Raw genomic sequence first — 17,387 nt, forward strand, 5'->3', positions numbered from 1 at the left:
TTTTTCAAACAAAACTGCACTGTATATCAGGATGATTGGAGTTTCTAGCTTAATTCATCAATGGTTTTAAGAGGATCAGAATTATCCAGATATTTTAATTTGTCTTCATCAAAATCCGACCTTTGTCTACTTCAAGGAAGGTCCTTCTAGCTCCGATTACCTTATTTGAATTTTGGAAACTAGAATTGACATCTGTTGACCTTTAGAACTTGTTCATAAATTTTGTCATTTACTTCCATAGCCTTGAATGCCTTTAGTTCTTCGTCGAAAAAAAATTACCTGCAGTTACGCATATGTTTGTCGACTTCGGGTCAAGTCAACAAACAGTTCTACTAAAATATCTAACAACATGTTTCTTCCACCACGTATAGATACAGACTAACTAAAACTCGACGATCTGAAAATAATGGTGGAGTTCCTGGTCCTCTTAATAATAACTATAATTTATATTTGAATAAATAAATTTTATTTTATGAAATTATAATCTGCTTTAATTTATTTAATTTTTAAATAATGAACATGTTATTGTAATTTCTCTATAATATAATAATTATTCATGTTGCAAATAATGAATATTTTTATAAAACCTCAAAATCAGATATGGCCGAAAAATCGCATGTTAAGGCGATTTATATTGCAGTTCTCGTTTGTGGTGGTCAGTTGGGTTATCTAATGTCAATCTTCGGTTTTACCTATTGACGGTAAATTGTTACCTTGGCCTAAATCCGGCTCACGATTGACCTTCGAGTAAGTATAACTATGCTATCCGCACGCCGATCGCTGTTGCAAATCTAAGATCTCTTATATGTATAACATTTTATTATAGTGGTTGACGTCCGTTTGCACAATATTGACAGTTCGCATCTATGAATTGTTAAAATATACTCTTAATTCACCAAACAATAGGTGAGGAGTCAAACAATGACGCTTGAAACAATTTTGCTTAATTAATTGGAAATTCAGTTAATGTAAGAGTTTGACGTTTTTTAGGTTATGTTTACTAATCAGTGTTATTGCTTAATTAGCTGAATTTCCTGTTTACGTTATATTATATATGTTATTGAATGCGTAATAACGATAGATTTATTTTATCAGGCATGTGGTCGAATGTAAAAATTTTGCCATGTTTATGCCGTCAAGTAAATACGTACGCACGATGGCCTCAAACGAAGAGACCCTTGTTGTACGCGTTGCGCCTCGGCAATGAAGAATCGTCGAGACGACAACACACTTATGATGCGTATAATAGGGATACATATTTCATAAAAGCTTGTTGCGCCGCAATTGCGGCGTCGACTGTGGGAATTTTGTACAGCTTTGAAAGGTTTGTATATATTGTGTTGTACTAGATCAACTTGTTGAATTTCAATCGGTTAGCAATAGAGAAAAGTTTTGTACAATATTTTACCGGTTAGGCTATTTGAAATTGATCGGGTACTATTTTCTTAAATTGTCTTTAAATGTATGAGACATGTGCTTAATGCATTTTGCGAAACAAATCAAATCAGAAACCAGTCAATTTAACGGGTGCCGTAAATCTAGTGTTAAAGACTAATGGTTAAAAATATTGCATTTCAATTCTCAGTTACAGATTTGTTCAATGCAAGTTGATATGGTACAACCTAAACTATTACATAATTATATATTTAAACTGTATATTATCTTGGTTTTAGTGTAAGGTCGAAATTTTTACCGCCAGTCAATGCAGCTGAACAAATTATGGAATCTGATTCGGATAGTGACGCCGAAGAGCAAGATGCTAAAAAGAAAAAACACCGCCGAGAAAAAGTTGGTTTTCGCGATAGAAAGGTATATTCATGTAAATTGAAAATTAATTTATTAAGTCTTTTGCTGTATAAATTATATCACGTTTGCTCCAGAAAAATACATAAAATATTGTATTACATATCTTTTATGAGCTGGTTTCAAATTATATATTGCTATGTGACATGACTTATACAGCAAAACTTTAGCGTGAAAAAAACTATTAGGTAAATAATTTATTAAAACTACAGATAATTGAGTATGAAAATAGAATGCGATCATACTCAACGCCAGACAAGATTTTTCGTTATTTTGCTACGGTCAAATTGTCATACGGTGAAGCTAACGAAGTGTATATGACACCGGACGATTTCCTTCGTGCCATCACACCCGGAATGAAACAACCTGATGGTAAAAACAGTTATGATAAAATTGTGTGAATTTGCACCTTGACTAACAAACTAACCGTACTGGTATTAATTTACTTATATTTAGAAACTTAAGAGTGATATGTTGCTTTATATTTATTGGGTACTTTGTCGTTAAACTGTATGCATTAATACAATAAACACCTAGATCTGTGTGTTTATTATATTTATTTAGATTAAATTAAAACCAACGTAACCTAACAGGTTACCTCAATGTGTCACTATGGTCGAAAACAAAATATAACGTAGCATCCTACGTAAGCAAACTCAACGCAAAAATAATAAACAGTCGCTGCTGCTTGAAGTGTCTTACGTGACTCATGTAGGACACTTCAAGCAGCAGCGACTTTATTTGTTATTTTCTCGTCGAGTTCGCTTACGTAGGATACTGCCTTAGTTTTAAACTCAGTTAAATTTCTTTACTGATTATTATCATATTTTTATACCTGTCTACTTATATGTAAAATTATTTTATTTTATATTGATAGTAGATCTATATATTATATAAATATAATATGTAACATACTATCTGATATTATAAAATATGACAATATTATTCTCGCGCTGTATTATTCAGTGATTCCCATTATCGGTAAAAGATTTATCAAAATGCACAAAAGGTAAACATATATTCAATGCTAATGATTGTTATAAGATGTCAAAGAAAAGTGCATTAATTGGTTATTGTTGTGAGCTATGTATGTAAATTGTGTTAACCACTTGATGCCCTTGAGCGAGAAAAGCCTAATTTGTTCCAATTGAACGTAATGTGTTCCAATTTTCACTGACCCGAGTTACGCTCGCTTGTCTCGACTTGCAGTTTTCTATTTTTTGCTAACATGTGTGATGCCTGCCAGTCGTTCGCGTTTTATTTTATTCATTGTAAATTTGCCTGCAGTTAAAAGTGGTCGCGTTTTATGTTGCTTAACTATGATATTGTGTTCACGTATTCGAGTGTAGAGTAAAGCATTTTTTTTATTCAGTATTTTTTTAATTTTTTTTTTTTATCAATTTAAATTTTTATATTTTTTTCAAGTAAGATCCTTATGGAAAGTGTTGGTGAATATGAAGATGCGGATATTGAACATTCAGAAAGTGTAACGTAGGTCTATGTTTCACACCATGCTTTAATATCTACCATAATAATTGAATTTTTAATTTTTTTAAATTAACCGCCCTACCTTTGGGTTTTTATTCAAAAGGTAGTTAAAAAATACATTGGGTTTTTTTTCATTAGATTTCACAATAACAATACTTGTTTACAATATAACAGAAAAAAAATTAGCAATAGACTCATTTATGATTCTTTTTTGTATCCTTTGCAAGTAAGAGGTTCTCGACAAAAGATGTCACCGAATATTTTTTATAATACCCATACGAACGTATCACGTACGTTCGTATGGGTAAGGCGGTTAAAATATGTTTTAATTGTTATATTTCAAAGTGTATAAACTTAAAATACAAAAAAACGGATGTTTTTTGAAACCCTCTTTGTAAAAAATCCCTAGCATTAAGTGGTTAATGTAATATTCTAGCAGGGAATTACTATAATTAAAAAAAATGTAATGTATATGAATTCCTTAATGGATTTAATATAATGTAATAAGTAAGGCATGATGAATGTAAATTGAAAATCAGAGTTGTAATAATTCATAAAACATGCTGTTAATTTTGTGTTTTGTGTGTGTAAATAATCTTAATTAGTTTATTATTGTTTCTGGCATGCTTTCCCTGGCTCGTGTGATATTAAAATTAAACGGTGATGGTAGATTATGGAATACGAAAATAGAATGAGACACTATTCGACTCCGGATAAAGTCTTTCGATATTTTGCAACGATGCAAACGCAGCATCACGATCAGCACGAAGTGTTTATGACGCCTGACGATTTTTTGAGATCGATGACGCCCGGCATAAAACAACCTGATGGTAAATTAAAAAATATTACAATCACTCAATCACTGAAGATCACACCATAAACATATACATAAACATCGATACTAAAAGAATGTGTACATAATATGCTTAACTCGCTAATTGCACTAATGAATCTATATACGACATATTCTGGCGATCGTTGAGTAATTATTTATTTTTGTATGCAGGTCTCGGACTTGACCAATATAAAAGATACGATCCAAAAGTGAGTATTGTTCATATAAATATGCATAATATTTTAATAATCTCATGTATGTACAGGTGAACACGGCTCTCATGAAGATGGCTATAGTAAGTTAATCGAGGAGGTGATTCCCGTACTATATAAACATAGCTTTCATATCTGGTCGAAAAAATATTTCATTTGTATTATTTTTAGTGTTAAATAGAGAAGCAGGTTGTGGAAGAACATTTTTATTTATCGTTTTATTTATATCACTAAACCACTATAACCATTCTTGTGATAACCGAGTTCATCTTTATACATACATGTATGAATCTGTCAGTCTTGTATACTTGACTATATTATATACTATGTGTGTATTATATAAGCACCATCTTGATTTGTTAATTTGTTTACATTTAATGTCTATATGTTTTGCCTGTAGGTGTCCGTAATTTCCATGCCAGTCGCACTGTCCTCGTAATACGAATAATCATTTTATAACATCAAACAATATTTTGACCCAATAATCGATTGTATTTTTCATTTTTTCCTTGTAATTTTTTCGTTTTTATATGAACCTATCGTGAGCCAATGTGATTAACTACCAAAAATTATTTACATACTAAAGATAATATTGTTTTTTTGATATTCATAATAATTCATTATAAAGAAGTATCAATATCATACATATTTATATATATTTTTAAATATAGAGCATCTAAAAAAACGGTATTTTCAATGCATTTTAAAATTGTATGTTACTTCAAATGGAGACTTGTCCCAAGAAAAGTTATATCAAACCCAGACAGATAAAAACAAAGTGTATTTCTTCAATTTGGTAATGAGTTTCTGTATCGCCACTGATATTTCGAATGTTCGTTTTATTACAAATGAAGTTAGTTCTAGTTATATGTTCAAAACTTATTATTAACCCCTGAAGCAAATACCCTTAATGTGTTTGATTCTTTCTTCAATGATGATATCAGATCTGGCAATTCTCGCCAAAGTGGCGAAAGCTGATATATCGAATTTCGGCAACCAAAGGGTTAACACTGTAATTGTCGAATTTAAAAAATCTTAGATTCTTAACTTCTGAATTATTTTAGTCACATTAGAAAGGATAGAAATTATTCTACATATTTCCTATGCGTCTGACCTTTTGCGACACTTGAAGATCCTTCACATTGGTTTAGTTGCAATCCCTATCTGCCGGATCTTTCTTTTCTTTGTTCTAAGTTTCTGACTACATCTAATTTTCCTCTCTCATGGAATATGTTAAAAAAAACAACCTCATCTAGAAACTCTTCCCATTTTCTCTCCTTTTCTTTATCATGTTATGACTTGAAAAAACAAAGACATCGCAAAATTAGTCTCCCATATTTATCTTCTTTTCCAGCTTAATTGCTTCATACCATTAAACCCAACAACAAGTTCTAAATATTTAACACTAGATTTACCCATCAAATTGCCAGGTTTCTGATTTGATTTGTTTCAGACAGTATTTTTTCTGGGTTTTTTACGACTTTTTATATTTAAACAATGCAAATATATTAACATTATTTTTATTCTCGGAAACTTCTTGTTTTTTAAAATCTGGTCACTACACCCATCAAATTGACGGGTGTCATTGAAAATAGGTATACCCGTAAACCTATTGTTAAGAATATAGTAGCTTAAAAGAAACAATGATGTACCTTTAGATAAATAGTAAAATACTGTAACCTTATTTTCAACCAGTATTAAAATTATTATTAAATTTAATCATTACACTGGCCGTTCATAATTATAACATTTTATTTTTAAACTGATGCAAGCAATTCTTAATTGCCATTTTCAAGTCCTAAGAGTAGAAAAACCTTGAAAATCATAGTATATTTATCTACTTTTCCAAATAAGGGGTCTCTTGTTTATGATTGATTAGATTGTATTAAAATTTTCTGTAAGTTGCGACGTGAAACTGCAATATCTTGTATTCTATATAAGATAAAAATGAAGTTATGCTTCTATGAATTGAATTTTACCATTTTATTTTATTTTGATTAAATATACAAATCTATCAATATCAAAGTATTTTAATTGGTTTGATTGGCTTTTAAGATAGGTTCATATATTCATTATATAACCGACACTGCAACGGGCATACATCCCTCTATTCACTGTTAATGTATGACGGCAACTATATATATTTCTCTCTCTTATTTCTTTACAGAACTTCAACGAGGTACTAAGATCTCTTTTACAATTTGTTTTTAATTTGAGCATTTATCAAATTTTTGGCCAGACTTGTACGCTTTGTTTTCGTTTATGAACTTTTTTTATATATATAATATATATATAACGCACTAACTTATTACATATCTGTGGCATTTATCGCTTTGTTTCTTTATTATTTTAATAATTATATTATACTATTAATACATATGTATACTTTCCTTCTTAATCACCTTTCTTCTACTTTCCTATTAATCACACTTTTATATTTGTGGCGGTGTCATGTTATATATATGTATGTATGTATGTATGTATATATATATATATATATATACAATATATATATAAATTTCTTCGGATACACTTTGTTAAGTAGATGATTATTTGTATTAAATATATAGTTTTTGAACATATATACACTATTACAAAGAAATAAGAACCATATTTAACAATACTTACAATTTATAATATTTTACGTTTAATTAATAATTTTGATGATTTAATTATCGTATTTAAACCGAACCAGTGTTGGTTATCACTTATCGTCATTGATTTATGATCATTTTTTTATAAATATAACTTCAAGAACCTATGTGGAATTTATTCATATAATATAACATCATAATAATTCATCTGGTATTTAAAAATTAGAATGGATTATGTGAGCAAAAAGAACATTATATATTAAGAATGTTTATTTGCCTCGTTCTAATATTATTATAAATTAATTAACCAACACTAATGAGCTGTAATAAAATTGGTTTATATTATATTCCTCGACAATAATATTTATATTTTATTATGTTAAAAGACAGTGAGAAACCAAATTATATTACTAAAACATACTTGATGGCACAGAAAACTTAAACTGATTTTTGAATGCTTATATCTCACAATACAAATGAGGTTTCACATAATATTTTCGTAACATTTCAAAGCTACTTTTTTCAAATGATGCCATGTCTCATTGAATAAACTTTTAGTGTTTTTTTTATACATAGCTTAAAACGTCAGTTTTTGTTTGGGTCAACGTGTTATTAAGAATTTAAAAAATATAAACTAATTGAAAATATTACAAAATAATTGGTTTACACTCCGTACACTTCTTACTATTATAATAAAAATAATTCTTGGGATTAACTATCGGGTTGAGTCTTGAGTGACAGTTTTATAATAAAAAAACGTTCCAAAATATTTTTTATTTCTTAATTTGTGGCATGGGTCTTCAGCCACTATTTGGTGTTTTTATGGCATATATTTACCTAAATAAACAATTTGGAACTAACATCTCACCAATATGTATTTATTTTCAATATAAAAAATGGTTGTTTATTATATATATTATATGCAGTAGAAAGCTTCAGCATAAATAATATATAGTGAAGATAATTTTACTATATTTACTGGGTTTAATAGTAAAATTATGCTTATCTCTAACTATCAGCTCATACTTGTTTATAGTAGATACGTTATCAAAAAAAAGAGATTGGCGAGATGAAATACTGTCTACGAGATAATGAGGTATTACTTTTTTAATTACTGATAATACACTCTTTAACTGTACATTTACTTGTTGAGTTCAGAATACTAAATTAGTTCAAGACTCAATCTTAATAATAATAATTCTGACATTTAAATTCTTCAATATTATATTTTTTTATATATTTTCATAATAATAATAATATACACAATATTCCGGCAATTATTCCAACAATTTAATACAATACACGGATCTTGCATGCATTATAAATTTTTAGTATTTTTATTGTACAATTTTAAATTTATCTTTATCTATAAATAAAAGCATCTTGACCGTAGGTTTATCTATATAATATTAAAATGATATTTAGGTGTATTGAATTAATATATGAATTATGTATTATGTAATGAATCATTAGATTAGGAAGCGAGTGTGAAACAGTTTTTTTCGGTTTCAATAGGGCTTAGAACTAATTAAATATATAAAAAATAAGACATAGCAAAAAATGCATAAGTTTTTGCTTCAATGCTTAATTTGTGCTTAGACGAATATAAATATAACTTTTATATTCACGTTGGTTTATAGCGTTTTAAATGCAAGCGGGCTTTTTTTCTAATTATTGAAATGAAGTCTTTAAGTTAGGCAAATAATTAATAATTTCAGTTTTATTAGTTTTTATATACTATACCTAATAATATTTTCTTGGCGCGAATGGTGGTGGCTTGCATTTGAGGCATTACTAATATGGGTTTTTTGCTGCAATTTTAGAACGTCCACAATAGATTGGATCTGGCGTTAGATGGGGATTCGATATTCTATACACTCGGATCGGCTGGATTGATCACTTTCTCTGACTACATATTCTTGTTGACCGTCTTATCGAGTAAGTATAATTTTAATATTTATCATATGTATATAAATACATAGCATTTTTACCCAACTTCGACCCCATTTTATTTTCTTCAAAACTTGCTCACGGTATTGCGATGTTAAACTGAGAAAAGCATTAATCTTATGTTGTACTTTTGTGATACAAAAAACCCTGTGGATGACAATAGTTATCCATTACATTTTCTCTATTTTTACCTTCATTATAGTTTATTTTTCAATTAACATCATATTCCATTGCACAGTTTTGACGAATCAGAAGTTCTCTGCAGCGTAATAAGACTACCAACTTTAATGGTTAGTTTATGCAATGTTAATCCACTTGTGATAATGTAATTTAAAAACTCAACTGGATTACTCTCAATATCCTCTTTTTCCATTACCTAGTCAATTGAGTAGAATTACCACGCCACCACTACAGGCTTTTCTTGAATCAAGTAATTTAATTTCTGAAGTTATTTGTAATAAATACTTGGATAACTATTTAAATTTATATCTGAAAAGACAAAATAATACAAATTTGCAGCTGGGTGTTCTGTAAAAATTTCGTATTGTATACATACTCAGATTTATCGTAAATGAGATCTATTTTTAAAGTTTCACATTAACTATAGCATAATAATATTTTTTGTGCTTTACGCCTGTATTATCCGCATTTTTTAAATACATTTCTATAAACATTTATGTTAATGTTCCTAGAATAGGTTTTACCTTTTTATAGAACACATGCCTATTATTTTTCCTTCCATCAGCAGCTGAAGGATCCTGTGTTGAGATCTTCAGGAGTCTTATGCATGTCATTTTTTCTCACGAGTGTGCATCTTATATATAATTCTTCTAAGTCGTAATAAATGCGCGCAGAATTTACGTTGTCGCTGAGGATAGGGCTGAATTAGAAAAAATAAAACATTTTTTAATCAAAAAACAGAGCAAAGCAAAGATTATAATAAGGACGAAATGACGTAGTCTGTAACGTCTCAGACTAGTAACTCTGAAGTTGCAACTTCGAGCCCCCCGGTAACGGCACTCAAATTTTTATTCATAAAAAAATGCTCTATTATTAAAAAACCAGCACTAGCTGCGGTAATAAATTAATGATTATTAATATAGACGTCACCAATTCTTATTATTAATATAGAGTCACGTACCCTGTGTACTTACACATACCAGTACATTCCTCATGGCGACCGACCAATTACAGGACAGAACGATGTTATTGTGTAATAAAATAGACAGATTATTTTTTAATTATTCGTAAATGTTTTTTTTTTGTTTAAATGGCTTATGTTTAACACTAGGTATATAAACCTGTAAATTTGACGGGTGTCATTAAAAATAAGTATTTAGTGGCCAGATTTTCAAAAATAAGAAGTTTTCGAAAATAAAAATAATGTTAATATGTATGCATTGTTCAAATATAAAAAGTCGTAAAAAATACTGTGATATAAATCAGAAATTTGAATGGTTCCGTAAATCTAGTGTTAATTTAATATTATCTCTAAATGTTATTTAGTTATTAAATAATAAGACACGTTTATTTAATATACATTTATTGCTTGCAATTTAATTTGTATAAAATATTCATAAGAGCAATTAAAAAAGTATATATTAAAACATCCAGAATAGATTTTATATTTGATTCTTTTTTCACAAAGAATTTATAATGTAAAATATATTAAATACATTTTATAACAATACATAGATTTTTGGAAGTTAATATCACATTTTTCATACATTGAATGCAAATCACTTTTATATAGATAGAGAGAGCGTAAAAAAGTAAATAAAATATAGAACCGTGTGAATAGGACAATAGTTTTTCTAATTTGAGACACCAATTTTTATCACTATTATTATATAATATTCTAAATTGACACAACATTAAGATTTTTTGTGAGCGACATCAATATTTGTATGTGAATTTCTTGCATTTTTAAAGACATTCAACCTAACGACTTAAAATACTATATGGTTTTTTTTAATAGACGTACATATATAAAATAGATCTTGTATAGATTAAATTATAGGTATGAGAATTTCATTTTGCGTGCATTTTTATCATGCGACTTTTTATAATGCTGCATAATGTCGCCAGTTCGTACCATATTATAATATATCCCATAATCGTATCCGAACATTTCAAAGTCGATCCCGTAAATTTGCAGCAGATCGTCCAAGTTCTTCTTGTCCAGCTGCCTGAAGTACTTTTTCAGCAAAGCCCTAGTGTCTTTGCCGTCCTTCGCTTTGTTCATGATCGTCTTGATCCTCAGCCTTTTCTCTTTTATCGGCTTCAACAATATGCTCTCTAACCCTGCTTGATAGATCAAATATTCAGTGTCGCGTTTCAGCGTCTCCACCTTTGATATAATTGTAAAATTAACATTGCATGGCGTACAAAACTGATAGTACGGCGCCCAATGCTCATCGAAGTTCATGTTGCTACCTCTCGATTTGTAGTTCTCCGTTATGTACTTGACGAACTCGAAGAACGTCGGTCCGTAATTTTTCACCTTGCCGAATATGAACTCAGTCTCGTTTCTGTAACGTTTGATCATGTCATGGCCCATTTTGCGATAGTACTTTTGCCTGTACCGCTCCAGTTTGTTTCTGTACGCCGACAGCAGCCGTTCGAAAGGCTCTCTGACGGTTATGAACGATATGGATCCTGGTAAACTCGCTTCTAAATATTGGAGCGATGGCCTGGGAAATTTCTTTCTAGCCAATGTCAGTGGAGTTTCTCTAGTTCGTTTCAAGAAATCTTCTTTATATCCACCTTCAATTTTAAATTAATATTATAATATGCATGATCTACCCATTAATATTTGTTAATGCTATACAATGCTTACCTAAAACATTAAACTTATACATCCAGCTCGAACTGGCTGCTTTGAAAATGTTGCACCAGACCAGTCTGTGCTCAGGATCGATAAAGAACTCCCAGTAATTCGGTTCGCCTCTATTCAGCTTGTACTTATTGCACGTCTTCCATAACTTCTGACGTCTATCTTCGTATTCCTTCTCCAAAGACATAATCTCGGCTTCTGTGTAATCTTCGTAATTCTTCGCCGAATTCGCTTGAGTCTCTTCAAAGTGCTCCGCCCACTTATTCTGTTCAATAAATAAAAAATAAAATACATAAACATAGTATATAGCAGGTGCGTACTATGAAATACTTTCCCTTTTGCTCACGTGTTAAGCGATGAAAGTGAATGAAAGATAAGGGCGTGCATTACACGCGTTCCGCACACCCTTATCTCTCACTCACTCTCATCACTTAACACGCGAGCGAAAGAAAGGTAAAGTATCTCCCCATACGCGTTGGGTATACAGCATGTCAAAAGATTTTCTTACCTGCCATATATCAGTTTCATTGCTCCTGTACAGGCTCTCTTCGTTAACATTATTATCGCTCTTGCTGTCATTGTTGTTGTTGTTTTTAAATATAGTCAGTCTCATGATTAACATGTACACTAATACCCATAGAAAGAACGTGCCCGTTTTGGCCATACAGTGAATATACTTGTTACTGACGTGCCTGATCTTTCCCATACAGTAAATGAACACACACTTCGCATCTAACATTTTTACTGTATCGTGTATATAATTATAAAATAATATTTTTTTAGTGTATATAGTGATATATTTTTTATTTAGTGTTTGGCACAATTTTTAAATAATATCATTAGCTCGATTGCTTATTATTTTCAATTATCAGTAGTTTGCTTCACATTTTTATATTTTTAGGTTATGTATTGATTTATACTGTTTATTATTTGATATTGCATTCTTTCGTGTTATACCGTACGATTGTCAACGAATACTTTTTATTTGTTCCTCTTCTTCATTTTTCACTATTATTTACCATGCATTCTTTAATTATTTTCATTTTCAGTACGACGTGTATAGAGTCGTTCATTTGTGAATCATTCAAAAACTATACCTGTTGTCAGAGACAAGAACGGACTGAGCAAGTCAGAAAGTATTGATTTTGTTAAACAGGTGAAAGGGACACGTTTGCATGAAAGAGACAGAACATTCTGATGTTTTTATCCCAGTAAATTCAATAAGCAAATCCAGAATTATTTATGACAGTATTGATATTGATGTAAAAATGACACCATTAGATATTTCAATATTGATAAAATATTGTTTTTCTTAAGATTTAAAATGTATATACATTTTATTCATAACAAAAAATATTAATTAGGTTTACCACCAAATTTCTCAAAAATATTATAATTGCTTATAAAATTTAATAATAAAACTGTTAGATCACGTAGAATTATGCCATTTTTCGTATAGTAAATTACGAGATAAAAAGTATTTAATGTTTAATTTAATTTACCTTTGTATTATGTAGTATTTATAACAATGCACATTTGAAAGGCACATAAAATTGCTCATGAGAGAAGCAATCATCCCTCACATTGAGCGTCCAATACACCTACATATCAATGGCGTGCCGTCCATACATGTGGTAGATTTAAAACATCAACCGCATGAACGGTTGATGGCAAGCGACTCAGCCGGTACACGTGCTCGTGTTTATAGTCGATCAACCAAGCATGCGGGTTGACGTTTTGAATCTACCGCATGTATGGAGGGCACGCCACTGCTACATATGTATATATATATGCTAATTTCGGAGTTCGGGTGATGTGTGCAAGTGTTAGGTATTTTATACGTTACCTTGGACGATTTGGAAGACTAATTTAGATCAATGACCGTACTGTTAAACCCCGTATAATGAAGCAAGTGTGTCTTACGGGTGGCCATACGATAATGATAAAAGGATTCATTTAACAATATATTTTGTGTACGATACAGTACCAATTGTTCGACATCTGTCTTGAAGATCATAAATACTAGGTGTAGTTTAGTTTTGGTTTTAATTATTAACGATGGCCTTCGAAAGTCTGTGTGATTATTGTGAACTTAGTCACTCTTCAAATTCTTGGATGATCTGAAATTACTTCACTTGTGTTTTTTTGCTAGGAGCCTTAGCATAAGAAAATAATTCAATAAAAAATATTATATATGGTTAAGTTTCAAAGGATACAATATAACTGGGAACAAGACGCATACAATCTCTGTAATACTACTGTATGAATATATTTTATCACATTATTCACATTAACCTTTTCAGAAATAATAAATTATAATATGTCTCAGTTTGATTTTCTATGATTTTAGCATCAAGACGCCATTTTGAAATTGCGTTTCGAATGTTTGATCTAAATGGCGACGGTGATGTCGATTCCGAAGAGTTTGAAAAAGTGGCCACTCTCATTAGACAGCAGACGAGCATCGGCTCTAGACATCGCGATCATGCCAACACCGGTAACACCTTCAAGGTAAATATAATTAACATGTTTCAAATTTCATATTTATATATTTGTGCATATAACAAATCTGTATTAACATTCAGGGTGTTAATTCTGCATTGACGACATACTTTTTCGGACCTAATATGACGCAAAAGCTGACAATAGAAAAATTTTTAGATTTCCAACAGCAGTTACAGAGAGAGATTCTTTCACTGGAATTCATGAGAAAAAATCCAGGTATTTAATTTATGCTATATTTTTATTATATTAGATAAGCAGATATTTTAACAAATATTTTTACAGATGATAACGGACGTATTACCGAAGCCGATTTCGCCGAACTTATAATAGCATACGCCGGTTATCCTCAGAAGAAAAAAACTCGCATGCTGAAGAGAGTTAAGAAAACGTTAGTATAACTTATTAGTGTTAATCATATGATAAACATATAACTCAATATTGTATTTTTTTTTTAGTTTCCGAGATCACGGCATTGGAATATCTAGAGATGATTATTTGAAGTTCTTCCACTTTTTGAATAACATTAACGATGTTGACACAGCTCTCACGTTTTATCATATCGCCGGCGCTTCCATCGACCAGCCGACTTTGAAGCACGTCGCTAAAACTGTGGCCCATGTTGATCTCAGCCCTCACGTGATCAATGTTGTCTTTACAATATTCGATGAAAATAGTATGTCTTTGCCTTTAAATTAAAAATAGGTTTATGTATCAAGTATCAATGTAATATAATATATTATTATTTTACAGTGGATGGACAGTTGAGCAACAGGGAATTTGTAGCTGTGATGAAAAATCGCCTGTTGAGAGGCTTGGAGAAACCTAAGGATACCGGATTTGTAAAATTGATTCACTCCATCATGAAATGCGCTAAAGATACGAAACCAGCGCTCCTTGATTTTTAAATTAATTTACTAAATTGTTACATGACATTATTTATTTTTTTAATTTAATTTATTTTTCTAACTAATTTATTTAAAACGTTTGCCATTAACGAAATTTTATCTATATAATTAGAAAAAGTACAGAAAAGACAACTTTTAAAAACATTTGATATTTTTTCCCTTAAATGAGATTATACTACTTAGTAATATTTAATCAGATTTTTATCTAAAAAATAAATGGTGAACACTCTTATCATATTCCAAATGTATTTAAAAAATCTAAAGTATCTTCAATTTAGCCAAATTGCACACTTAAATCTAAGATTGCCTTTTGATTATTCTACATATTCTACATATGTACTTTCCTTATGCATTTTAACTTTGTTTTCTTAATTTAATTAAAAAATATGTGTCATATAATTTATATTCCTATATTTTATATGAAGTGTTGATATTATAAAATATGTATTTGATTAAAATTGTTCGATATTCGCAATGCAATATACGTATCTTTAAAATGATGTATATAATTAAGATCGTTAGTTTGATTTTTTCATGTAATACTATAAGAGTCAATCTTGTATTAAACTATTTATTTTTGCAGTTATATAAAGTTTTTTTAAGCTTTTATCTTTGTGATACTATGCATTAAAATATTGAATAAACATTGTTTATTTTTATTTTATACCTCGGTCAACCTATATTGATTTCTATTTTATTAGAAGAAGTCAGTCAAGTGTAATCTGTATTGACCTTCAATGTTAAATAAAGGTGAGAATGTAATTCACACAACGATTTATAAACATAAATATTATTGTATACTTGTTATTGATCTTTGGTAAAAGATAAGGTATATCAAAATGAATTTTAAACGTCACCATTTCATAATAATGTTTAGATTAGCAAAAAAGATTTAGAATTTAATATAGTTTTAATTATGATGAACATCCATATAATGCTGTGATTGATGATCTTGTCAATTATAATTTTGCAGTTTTCCTTGTTATATTCATTAGCGTGTAAATTACTGTGAAAATTTATTTGCATGAATTTCAAAATTTTAGTTTTAAATTTAATCTTTTTCTATTAGTATGCAAATTTTTAACTAATGCTTACACTTAGACCAGAGCTATGAAATTCATTATTTTTTTTCATTCTTAACAATTTGACTATATATTCAAAAGATTTAAAAACAACTTAATTTTGTGAAACAATGGCAACAGCAAAAAAGAAATGATATTTTTGCCGCATTAGTAGTTGAAGAGATATTAAGGTTTGTCAGAATAGAAAATAATTCATATTTTTTCCGTTGTATGCACAACTAACGAGATATACATATGGTTTCTAGATCATAAAAAAAAACCCGAACCAAGACATATCATCCGACTTCAGAGCTAAAAAAGTGATGTGTGTAAAATTTTAGTATAACTCAAATATTTTAAAAATTCAGACAATTTTTTTATTCGAACAAGAGGTGACATCAAGAGCGAACATCGAGCAACCATAGTACAAGTCAAGATGTTTTTTGTTGATTTATTATGGATTATTGCAGTGGGACCAAGAAATCACTAGGCGGCATCAAATCACCCTTAGTCAAAATATTGGTTTCTAGAATAGTGGATAATGCTGGCTACATCCCTTAATCAACATTATCTAACATATAGTTTCAAAAGAGCGACTATTCGGAAAAAATATTTAACTTCTTGTAAAAATTAAACTAACATTTTGCTAACAGAAATCTAAGTTTTTTCTAAATAAAATTTAACACTTTTTTGTTGAAACAAGATAGCGAATCAAGCTGGCTAATAAACTTAGCCATAATATCTACAAGATAAACTTTACAGAAAAGTTCGAATTGCAAATAAATATTTTAAGAGGTTCATTTGTATATTCGGAAGGTGACTAGAACAAAGGATGACACAATTTTTGAGGAGGACAGAGTTTCCAATAGGAGGACGTCTGGTCACCTTAATATTCGTTATCCTTAGATTTGCTATTAATAAACAACGGAAACTATATAAATTTGGTAAATGTAAATGTTATGCTAACTTCCATAAGTATAAATGGTTTATTTACAGCGTTTTTTGGATCCCATTTTTTATAAAATATGATCTGGAGGGTTTGGACTCCAAAAATGTATTAAGGCTTATTTTAATTTCTTAAAGCGTTGCATTAAATCCTTTGCTAATGCGAATCCTCGTACAAAAAATGGGGTTCAGTATAGTATTATCTCACTAGATTTATGAGTCTTACGTAGTTACATTGCTGCATCAGCAGTCA

At 29.9% G+C, this 17,387-nt stretch overlaps 2 protein-coding genes across 4 annotated transcripts; one reads left to right on the top strand and one right to left on the bottom strand.

The window, feature by feature from the left end:
* The first annotated feature begins 607 nt into the window (after positions 1 to 607).
* LOC148228347 (calcium uptake protein 1 homolog, mitochondrial-like) lies at positions 608 to 15,772 on the top strand. Of its 3 annotated transcripts, none has more exons than XM_088199795.1 (12): positions 608 to 747; positions 827 to 906; positions 1,096 to 1,324; positions 1,674 to 1,809; positions 2,016 to 2,175; positions 4,298 to 4,335; positions 8,756 to 8,870; positions 14,069 to 14,229; positions 14,304 to 14,439; positions 14,506 to 14,611; positions 14,679 to 14,896; positions 14,974 to 15,772. In XM_088199795.1, the coding sequence occupies exons 3-12, from the start codon at positions 1,098 to 1,100 to the stop codon at positions 15,126 to 15,128; spliced, it is 1,452 nt and encodes a 483-aa protein (XP_088055921.1). In that variant the 5' UTR covers positions 608 to 747; positions 827 to 906; positions 1,096 to 1,097; the 3' UTR covers positions 15,129 to 15,772. The 3 variants fall into 3 exon arrangements, with proteins under 3 accessions (XP_088055921.1, XP_088055923.1, XP_088055922.1); XM_088199797.1 differs by lacking the exon at positions 2,016 to 2,175 and adding an exon at positions 3,962 to 4,121; XM_088199796.1 differs by lacking the exon at positions 827 to 906 and having other exon boundaries at positions 643 to 747.
* On the bottom strand, positions 10,409 to 12,820 carry LOC148228348 (carbohydrate sulfotransferase 11-like). The gene is made up of 3 exons (XM_088199799.1): positions 12,227 to 12,820; positions 11,722 to 11,983; positions 10,409 to 11,648 (listed from the first exon to the last, which is right to left on the bottom strand). Exons 1-3 carry the CDS (start codon positions 12,455 to 12,457, stop codon positions 10,897 to 10,899), a joined length of 1,245 nt encoding a protein of 414 aa, XP_088055925.1. The 5' UTR covers positions 12,458 to 12,820; the 3' UTR covers positions 10,409 to 10,896.
* Positions 15,773 to 17,387: the final 1,615 nt, after the last annotated feature.

This window comes from Plectrocnemia conspersa, unplaced genomic scaffold (assembly GCF_051122295.1).
Source record: "Plectrocnemia conspersa isolate PC_06_02 unplaced genomic scaffold, ASM5112229v1 ptg000012l, whole genome shotgun sequence".
NCBI classification, from domain to species: domain Eukaryota; kingdom Metazoa; phylum Arthropoda; class Insecta; order Trichoptera; family Polycentropodidae; genus Plectrocnemia; species Plectrocnemia conspersa.

Coding starts and splice junctions, on each gene's coding strand:
- LOC148228347 (XM_088199795.1), top strand. CDS start 1,098: ATGTGGTCGAATGTAAAAATTTTGCCATGTTTATGCCGTCAAGTAAAT. Junction 1,810..2,015: donor TTGGTTTTCGCGATAGAAAG/GTATATTCATGT, acceptor TTAAAACTACAG/ATAATTGAGTATGAAAATAG. Junction 8,871..14,068: donor CTTGTTGACCGTCTTATCGA/GTAAGTATAATT, acceptor CTATGATTTTAG/CATCAAGACGCCATTTTGAA.
- LOC148228348 (XM_088199799.1), bottom strand. CDS start 12,457: ATGTTAGATGCGAAGTGTGTGTTCATTTACTGTATGGGAAAGATCAGG. Junction 11,984..12,226: donor ATGAAACTGATATATGGCAG/GTAAGAAAATCT, acceptor TTTATTGAACAG/AATAAGTGGGCGGAGCACTT. Junction 11,649..11,721: donor GTATAAGTTTAATGTTTTAG/GTAAGCATTGTA, acceptor TTAAAATTGAAG/GTGGATATAAAGAAGATTTC.